Source organism: Tarenaya hassleriana, unplaced genomic scaffold (assembly GCF_000463585.1).
Source record: "Tarenaya hassleriana unplaced genomic scaffold, ASM46358v1 Cleome5, whole genome shotgun sequence".
NCBI lineage: Eukaryota > Viridiplantae > Streptophyta > Magnoliopsida > Brassicales > Cleomaceae > Tarenaya > Tarenaya hassleriana.
This window is the reverse complement of record NW_010967707.1, coordinates 272,826-282,330: the sequence shown is the minus strand read 5'-3', so window position 1 is coordinate 282,330 and position 9,505 is coordinate 272,826. Positions and strand designations below refer to the sequence as shown.

Genomic DNA, 9,505 nt, shown 5'->3' with positions numbered 1-9,505 from the left:
CTCAGAGCTCGGACAATTTGGTCTGGGCCAGAGTTTTTCTAGCTCGTAAAAAAACGGGTCGAACGGGCTGAGCCAAAATTGAGCTGGCTCGAGACGAGTCGGTCCGGGCCGGTCCGAGCCAGCCCGTTTTACATCACTAAATGAAAGTAACAGATAAAACGATTTTATGTATAAGCATGTGTGCTTATGGACTCAGTTTTGCATTAAGCCCAGAAGTAAAAAAAAATAGTTAGGCTTTATAATTTTAAATATAGTTGTCATAAAGGCGCTTTAAATATAATTTAGCATATAAGTTGCCATGCATTGAGAAAGTGATCACTAAAACAAGAAATTAGTACAAATTACGATTAAAATCTCTAACGACAGCCCATGCAATAACACCACACCATCATTTGGTCCGTCGGATGAAAACTCTTCCATAGACCTAGAAGGTGAAATACAACCCTACTTTAGCAATTTTTTTTCTCTCTCTCTCTCTATATATATATTACACGGTGTACTTGTCTCTCCTCCTGAAACCTTAATTATTGTAAGGTCAAAGCCAACTGAGTCTGACTAATGTTTGACCCTATCATCCACCGTTGATATGTTTGAATATCTGATGAACGGCTGCTGTTATCTCATCGGCCGGCCCTAGCTTACAGTCATCTTCCATCTGCATGCAAAACGCACAGAATATCCTACCTTACGTATACTGAATATATATATATATATGTGCGTGTATATATGTATCATGCTACAGGTTTCGTTTTCGTCACTTGCATTTTATGTTTCTCAATAAACTAGGCTTTGACTAGTGTTGTTATAAACGTTGCTCAAGAAAATAGAAAAGAGCAACAAAATTCACCTTCAGTAAAAACTAGATAATAAAAAATTATTATATCTTAGTTAGGAAAAAGATTGTAAGCCTATAAAAAGTTTAATACAGTGCACGAAAAGATTAAAACAAATGTAACGTTGAAAATATGTCATGAACGTAAAATTATTTATAGCTCTTTTTTTTTTGTTAAAGGTTGTATTTATAGTTCTTAATGTTGTCTGTTTAATCTCCCGCGGAAAAGTAAAATTGAAATGCTATAATTAAGAAGAGTGCCCATATATAGCTAGCTACTGGTACTTATTAGCAAACGATAAAACGAGGAATAAAGTGACAGATTTAGGAATATTTATGTATATACATATCTATACAAATATGGTAAGAAAAATTAAAAATAATATTTTAAAAAAACGTAACAAAAAAATACCTTGAGATTGAAAGAGTAGAAGACAAAGTCCAAGGAAGAGGTGATGCTGAGATGCAAAATCGTAAGCTTTAACTCTTCGAGAGAGACGATAGCTCTCAGAATCTGCCCTCGTCGTCTTTTACACCGGACTTTCAAGCTCACGTGATTCTGTACCACCGTTGCTTCTACCTCCACCGCGGATCTCCCGGCGGAGACCTCGCCGTCCGGCGTGGAGCCGATCAAAACGGACGAAGAACTGCATGCACGACACGACACCGTTTTATCTTTCTCCACGTCCCGTTTCTCGGCTTCGAGAGAGTGTAATAGCTGCTCGAGCTCCTTGATAAAATCAATGGCGCCTCCGACAATAGAAGCCTGGTCTCCCTGAAACAAGAAAACGATGGAGTTCGAGCTGAATGTCGAGAAAGATCGAAACTTTTTTTCGAAATTTGTCTACTTTAGATTGGGTTTTACGCGTTGGAGATAGGATTGCGGCATGAGGCACTTAAGGGAGTTCAAATGCTCGTTCATTTGCCGTCTCCGGTTACGTTCGATGGCGATGTGAGTCATTCTCTGGCTCTCCACTTCTTCTTTGTTCTTAGGCGTTCTCGTCCGTTTACGTTTTCTCCCTTGTTTGACGGATTCATTCGCTAGTGGCACCGCCAATGAAGGAGTGGGAGAAGGAGAAGGTGATAAAGATCCCAACTTGAAGGGCTTGTCATTATGAGGAATTGTGGTTTCGAGGGTAAGACAGCTTTCTAGTTCTAGGGTTTGGATTTGGAGGAGGGACTGTACAAGGTTTGGTTCTGATCTGAAGGGCAAGAACGCGGTGGGCTCTACGCGTCGGAGCATTTGAAGAAATGGGATCTTGTCTTCAATGGCGGTGTCGTCTGAGAATTGAACTTGTGCTTCTTCCTCTTCTTCTTCATTGAATCTGAGGCTGCCATTGGAGGGAAGAAGTCCATGTTGTGACCAGTCCACGGCGGCAAAATGGTCATCCATGAGCTGCAAAAACAAACAGAGAATGAGGTACAAGGAGAACAATAAATGAGGAGGAGATTGGAATGTCGCCGAGAGAGGAAACATGGAAGTTGCAGAATTCGGAGAATTTTTCGAGAAATTTAAGACCTTTGCATTGAATGCAAACCAAATGCAAAGAATCTCTCTCCAATGAGTATTTAAGAGGGGGATATAAAGGGAGAGATTATGAATGAGCAAAACATACACACGAATCTATAGGTGAGAGTGGAGGCTCTCCATTGGAGCAAAACATACACAGTCTCCTTTCCTTTGATCGCTTGAGATACGCGTGTTTGTGCGTCACATTAATTCCTCGTTATTCTCTCTCTCCTCAGCCAAACGTTTGCCTCCGCTAACTAAATCACTACTGTTTGTAATAAATGAAGCTCCAAGAGGCAAAACTAGAACCCTATAGCATTGCCACATATACACACACACAAACGAGAGAGAGAGAGAGAGAGAGAGAGAGAGAGAGAGAGAGAGAGAGAGAGAGAGAGAGGGAAGGAGAGAGAGAAGAGATTTGGTTTGAGAGTGCTATGTAGGAGAAGAAGAATACTTGTAACCAAGAAAGTGTATCTATGTAAATATGTGCTTTGGGACTGCGGATTTACGGGGAGAGAGAGAGAGAGAGAAGGAGAGAGAGAGAGAGGTTAAAGAGGTCCCCCCAATGAGTATTATTGGAGATGGCAGTTATGTCAGCCAATGAAGGCAGAGCCCGTGGGGACATACTTTCCATGAACAGTACTTCTCAGAACACAGACGATGATGAAGAAGATGAACATTAGAGTACCATTCTTCGCCTCTTCTTTTTAGCTTCTCAAAAGGCTTTTTCTGGCCTCTCATCTTTTATTAAGAACAAAAAAAATTGATTTTTTCACTAAAAAATAAACTACATTTATGGATTTCACAAATAAACTATTGTCATAAATAAAAGACGTATTATATTCTAATACCGAAAATGCCCCACAAGGTTTCCAACATGGTTATCCTAGTGATAACTCAGTTCCAGTGCCTTGGTCTCTCGGCCACCAACAGTATTCTCCTTTTGTTTTTGCCATCACAGTCCCAAAAATAGACATACATACATTAAAAAGATTTTTTTTTTTTAAATCGTAATCGAAAAATAAAGTTTGCGTTTCAAAATATTCTTGTAACAGTTTTAATATATCTATGGACTTACTCGAACATTAAATCAATTGACCTTTTTCATTGTCTCTATACGTGTAATCGGTCCACGTATTCCGTATATAAGTATAAAAAAATAGTATTGATGGATATTTATTTTTGGCATATGATAAGAAAAAAAAAATCTAAAAATCTATGCGTAAAATCAATATATAAATATTACGTGGAACAAGGAGCTTCTCAAAATTCATGAACCTTATCTGAAACTTTTCGGAATTGATTTGTTCATTCAGTCAATTCCACGAACGGGCCGGCACGACGCAGGTTTCGGGCTAAACTTGGGCCGAATACCTTTACGAACAGAAAATATAACAAACCCAACAAATTACGTGTAGGCCCACTATTTAAGGCCCATTACGTGTGATCTTGATCCTTCTTTTAGAAAAAAATTGAAAACGGTGGGTCGATTAAATTATTAATTAAAATAAATTAACACGAGGCACGTGTTCTACGATTGAAGACTAATATTATCTAGGGGTGTACGTGTAATACAAGATAGTACACTTCATTTCTATAAATATGCAAATGGAAGGATTCGCTGTCAGTCCCTTGCTTTCGTAATGGACACGTCACCTTTATTTATAAATAAATTAACAGAACGTCTTTAAAGAAACAAAATAAATATTTATCGTTATATTTTTCGTGCATATGTTCACGTATTGAGTACCTTTTAATATTCAATATGAGAAACAAATAATGGATATATAAATCGTTACAACATTATGAGATAGAGTTTTCACACACACACACAAAAAAAAACATAATCAGGGAGGCATTTAGGTAAAATTTGGGTAATGATAATCGAATATTTTTCATGTCACAAACATAAACCTTTTGGTCTGATTTCAGACCATTTATGCGATATTAACCCCATCATGGAGACACTGGTGCAACCACTGGGTGACCTTTCTTACATTCTTCTTCTTCCTCGCCTTCATCGATTTGACACGGTAACTTCGCTGCACACTCATTCATTTGCCTGATTTTACCCCACAGGAATACATAAAGGCCGACTACAACGACCACAGATCCCAAAACACTACAAAATAAAATAGAGAACTTAGATATATATATATTAATCTATATATAATTAACTGTGTACGTGATTGGATTTTTTAGTATATTTTACGTACTTTCCGATATAAATATCGCGGTGAAGGATTGAGAAATCGAATAGAGTTGCGAATATAAGCACCACAGGAGAAAAGGTAGATGTAAAAATAGGTCCTCTCTGTTTGATGCACCAAGATATCCCCACGGTACAGATTCCTTGTCCGACCACTCCCTGCAAAAGTCGTACGTAACATGCATGAAGACATGTTCTCCATCGACATCGATCGATAAAAAGCTTGAAAATGATTGCCTTTCCCCTTTTTAGGGAAGAATCTTTGTAACTGTATTTACCGCATAAACAACTGTGATGACATCTAATTTGTCTCTGAGGATCCAAGCTGTAATATCCCGAGACTTGATGAGACTGAGAAGAGCACATTGGATGGTGCCGAAGAAGGATAATATGACTGTGCTTGAATACTGGCAGGGATACTTCCTGTTGATATTGGCTTGTATAAGCATCCAAGAACCGAAAAAGCTGCTCCCTGCGAATAAAAGTACGCATCCGATGATCCAATTCTCGGGTTTCATCTCGTGTCTATGGATGTTCACTGGTGATGAAGCAGCTGCTTGTTCGTGGTGAAGGCTTGTCAAGGGAACTCCCTTGTACATCGTGAGGAACAAAGCTCCTCCTATACATACCAAAGTCCCCACCATCATAGCCATTCCCGCTTTGCTTTTCATGTTTAGCTTTTCAATCCTACAAAAAAGACCCCTCATATATTCAAAATTCAATTTATTGCTATATGCAAAGGAAAAGGAAGAACCTATAATGAGGTTGATATTTGCATAAGTGCTTGAAAACTTTAATTACCAACTAAAGTTTGTGGGACAGTTTTGGTTTTGCAACTCTCATGCGTGGCACATGAAAATAAATTGCTTACAAGGGATTTTTTTTTTGGAAATATGCTTTTCATGCATATGTTGCTATTTCCGAAGCTTTGGAAAAGACAATCATGGTTTATGTGAAAAACAAAACCCCTTTTCCTTTTTTTTGTTTTTTAAATGGAATCATTAATAAATCCATGCGCATGTGTATATAGTTAAACCTAGTTACTTGATAATTACCTGAATATTAGGGCCATGATGAAGGTAACTGCGGGAACCATGCCCGTAAAAGCACATGCTAACGTAGCTGAAGTGTACGAGAGGCCGAGCAGGAAGAAATACTGCGTCAAACTTGCCCTAATTTTCATAACCATTTTATCTCTTAATAAGACTCGTTTTGATGGATAAATAAACAAAATGGGGACGAGAATGCAAATATCAAAAATTATGGGGCCAAATCTAAACGAACCCAAGGAGAGCACTGAAGAAAAGCTGGCACAGGATGCTGAACGTAAGCTTCGGCCGTGTTTTCCTGCGTACATGCAGAATCATGTTTCCACAATTGAAATCACACATTTTTAAAGTGTATATATATATGCATTCAATCGTATAAAATGAGATAATTATATATCGAGATATGTTAAATGCTTACTAACCGTTCCCAAAAATAGGCGATTGGAATCAAGAACGCCGTAGAAATAGCGAGACGGTACGTAGCGATAACCATATGGTTAAGACCACCGTCGAGGAGTTTCTTAATCATGGCGTTAACCGAACCGGTTGCCGAGTTTATCACAATCATCATGATGATCGGCGTCCATTTTCCATCGCAATAACTCATGATTAATTATTAATTAAATAACCTTTTAATTAATAATTAATCTCTCTCTCTTACTCTCTACGTGCTTGTGTCTGAGTGAGGAAGCCCACGAATTCATTGGGCATGGTCACCGTGGATATATATAGATGGAGGGGAATTACTTGTTCCTTTATTCACATATTATATTATTTATATAATTATATTTAAAAATTTTAGATTGATTTTATGCGGTCGTCTTTAGTGGTTCGGTCGCAAAATGTGTTAAGAAACGGTGGATTTAAATTATTCCTGTGATGATCCACGTGTTTCTTCGAGCCAAACATACGTAGAAAAGAATCTAATATCACCTTTCACGATAATCTTTTTATTTCCGATTCTGTGTTTGACGCTTTGCTATGCCATTTTATTTGGTAGACGAATTTTATTTCATTGTCTTCCCCATTCAACAACAATGTGCAATTTCTTAATTACAGTTTTGGTAATTATTTTTAATATCTCATGAGAACTTTAGTTAGTGATATTTCGAAATGAATCATATTTGATTAAATTAACGAACTGCAAATAATCCGGTAACATACTAACAAAAAAAAAACATACTATCAACGTAATATAGAATTAATGTGTATTAAATATTAATTATCGTTGTATAAGATTTTGAAAGGGATTCAACGAATTTAGGTGGTTTTCCATCTTAGGTCCAAATATGTACGTTAGGGTTAGGGATAACAAAGGAATAGATGTATGTCTCACTAATATAACGTATGGTTTAGATTGAGAAGCCAGCCATTTTAGCTGATGGAACCGACGGAGGATATAGACGTATTTGATGACCTTGAAGTTTGCAGGGGAATATACGTTATAAGTTTTTTTATGAATATTTTTTTTGTATAAGTTATAATTTTAAGGTTATCAATAACTTTATTCGGTGTACATTTATGTATAGCAACACAAATTACCAAAAAAAGAGAGAGAGAGAGACAGGTATAGTCAAGTTGCAAGTTGAAATATTATATATCTTCGTTTTGCTCTTCTATATAATAAATGATAAAAAAAAAAATCACGGTGTTGTAAATTTGTCACGTGAGAGAGTATTTACTCGAAATTAACTTAGCAAACATAAAAACATACTTAAACTTAATGGTCGATTATTGGATTCGGAGAGTAAAGTCAAAAGAAATGAGAAGAAAGGGAGATATTTAAACATGGAAAAGAAAGTAAAAAGGCTAAAAAACGGAGGAAAATATTTTTTTATAAATATTTTGATATCTTTATTTCCAATTTTTAGAAATCATATAATTCCAATTTTGATATCTTTAATTACCCCCAAATCACTCTTTATATACCTTTTTCTTTATTTTTAGAAATCATTCTTTATGGTTCGATTTTGTAGGATTTCGTGGAATAAAGTGGAGGAAAATATTTTTTTTGCTTGGTCATTAATTAATATTTTTTTGGAAGATGTATTCTCGTAAAAAACGGAGGGTGCAAATCTTCCCCCAAAAAATAAGAATATAAAAAAAGTATAATTCTTCATTTCATTCAAAATGTTCCTCGAATATTAGATATCATATCTATTTTCGATGTAGTGGACACGTTGATGGTGTCAGGTAATATTTCCATAGAAAGTTTAATTTTCTCCACCCATTTTTTTCATGCACATATTTTTCGCCCTACCTTGTAATATTACTATTTTTATGGGTATTTCGGATTGTCAAAATGAATGGACTCGCAAATCAGATTATATTTTTCCAAATTTGGACTGAAAAAATTTGAGCTCGAAAAAAGGGGCCAAACGAATCAGAAAAAAAGAAAATTATTTTTAATATTTTTTTAAAATATTTTTAAAAACATATGTCAAATTTTAATATTTTTATTATTTTAATATATTTATTATTATTATTATTATTAATTATTTGTGTAATATTTTTTATTATATTTTATTTTTTTCCTCACGAGTTCAAACGATTTGATCTAAACTTGAATTTTTTTTTATCCGAATAAGAATAGACTTAATAAATTGGGCTGAAAATGAGTTGGGTCGAAACGGGATTGTCTCGATCCATTTTACATCTCTAGGGATATTATAAGGCGTAATCACAGCCCTAACAAAAAGAATTAAATTGTCTATTTGTTCACATAATTTTTAAAATGTTAAATATTTTGAAATTGAATTAATTTATGTGTGTTTTGTAGTAGTATCAAAGATCGTAATGGGCCCAAGGTAGATCTAGTATTTGTAATGAGCCATGGATGTGTCCACAGTCCACCATTTATATGGTTGCTTAAATTTATAAATGGGCCTCAGAATTGTTTAATATTATTTATGGGCCTTACCTTTAGTTCGCATATTTGTAAATGATTCGTATAAATGAGCCTTGCTTGAGCTTCTCATAATTCGTGACCTTATCTGAAAAAAATTCGGAATTGATTTGTTTATTCAGTCAATTCCAAGAGGCAAGAACGGCCACGCACGCACGCGCAGATTTCGGGCTAAACTTGGGCCGAATACCTTGTAGGCCCATTTGTTTAAATTCATTGCAAATATATTGAAGCCCGTTATCTAAGGCCCATTACCTGTGATCCTGATCCCTTTTTTAAAATTAAAAATCGTGGATCGATTAAATTATTAATTAAAATAAATTAATACGAGGCACGTGTTTTACGTTGAAGACTAATATAAGGTGGAACAACGTTGTCGAAGTTCCATTTATCTTTTCTGTCAAAAAAAGAAAAAAAAAATGTCTGTTTCTTTCCTCCTCCATCAAAATAAATAATCTTTTCGTTTTTTATACAATTGTGGGCACCTCAATTATAGATCTATATTCGATTTTCGCAAGTGAAATGGTTTTCATATACAATACCTCAAGTTTTTTTATAAAAGCGTTAAACAAATTTAATTATCTAATATACACAGATACAAGATTCACTTCATGTCTATAAATATACAAATGGTATGGAAGTGACAATCTATCGTCTCGAACAAGACTCATAGCTCTTCATCTTGATGTTCCCGTGCACTGATAACACCAACTGATATGATATGTGAAAAAAAGCCCTAATCCCGAACCATTGATGAATCCAATAAGCAGTGGTAGAGATGCATACAAAACCGAAAATAAGCACATTTTCTTGTTAAAAACATATCACGGGACCCACGTTTGGGTGGCCTAGTGGTGAGAGAACATGCAAAGCATGCTCTCACCCTGGGTTCAAACCCAAGCGTGGGGAGAGGCATTCACCTGGGTTTCTCCGGTCCTCTGGGAGATGTAGTCGGACCACCGGTGAACTTCCAGATTATCAAAAAAAAAAAAAAAAA

General features: G+C 35.7%; 2 protein-coding genes across 3 annotated transcripts; both read right to left on the bottom strand.

Annotated features, from left to right (window-relative positions):
* Positions 1 to 296: 296 nt before the first annotated feature.
* LOC104825907 (transcription factor bHLH57) lies at positions 297 to 4,003 on the bottom strand. 2 transcript variants are annotated; one of them, XM_010558332.1, is made up of 4 exons: positions 2,449 to 4,003; positions 1,698 to 2,228; positions 1,245 to 1,607; positions 297 to 655 (listed from the first exon to the last, which is right to left on the bottom strand). In XM_010558332.1, exons 1-4 carry the CDS (start codon positions 2,494 to 2,496, stop codon positions 572 to 574), a joined length of 1,026 nt encoding a protein of 341 aa, XP_010556634.1. In that variant the 5' UTR covers positions 2,497 to 4,003; the 3' UTR covers positions 297 to 571. The 2 variants fall into 2 exon arrangements, with proteins under 2 accessions (XP_010556634.1, XP_010556635.1); XM_010558333.1 differs by having other exon boundaries at positions 2,499 to 4,003.
* A 108-nt stretch (positions 4,004 to 4,111) lies between these two features.
* Positions 4,112 to 6,306, bottom strand: LOC104825906 (WAT1-related protein At4g01440-like). The gene is made up of 6 exons (XM_010558331.2): positions 6,026 to 6,306; positions 5,839 to 5,901; positions 5,610 to 5,726; positions 4,833 to 5,241; positions 4,562 to 4,713; positions 4,112 to 4,467 (listed from the first exon to the last, which is right to left on the bottom strand). The coding sequence occupies exons 1-6, from the start codon at positions 6,208 to 6,210 to the stop codon at positions 4,302 to 4,304; spliced, it is 1,092 nt and encodes a 363-aa protein (XP_010556633.1). The 5' UTR covers positions 6,211 to 6,306; the 3' UTR covers positions 4,112 to 4,301.
* Positions 6,307 to 9,505: the final 3,199 nt, after the last annotated feature.

Excerpts from the sequence above, each read along its gene's own strand:
- LOC104825907 (XM_010558332.1), bottom strand. The coding sequence starts at position 2,496 with ATGTTTTGCTCCAATGGAGAGCCTCCACTCTCACCTATAGATTCGTGT. Across the intron at positions 1,608-1,697 it reads CGCAATCCTATCTCCAACGC|GGAGACCAGGCTTCTATTGT; the intron begins GTAAAACCCAAT and ends TTCTTGTTTCAG. Across the intron at positions 656-1,244 it reads TCTACTCTTTCAATCTCAAG|ATGGAAGATGACTGTAAGCT; the intron begins GTATTTTTTTGT and ends TTTTGCATGCAG.
- LOC104825906 (XM_010558331.2), bottom strand. The coding sequence starts at position 6,210 with ATGAGTTATTGCGATGGAAAATGGACGCCGATCATCATGATGATTGTG. Across the intron at positions 5,727-5,838 it reads TTCTTCAGTGCTCTCCTTGG|GGCAAGTTTGACGCAGTATT; the intron begins GTTCGTTTAGAT and ends TATGAAAATTAG. Across the intron at positions 4,714-4,832 it reads TCATCACAGTTGTTTATGCG|GGAGTGGTCGGACAAGGAAT; the intron begins GTAAATACAGTT and ends CGACTTTTGCAG.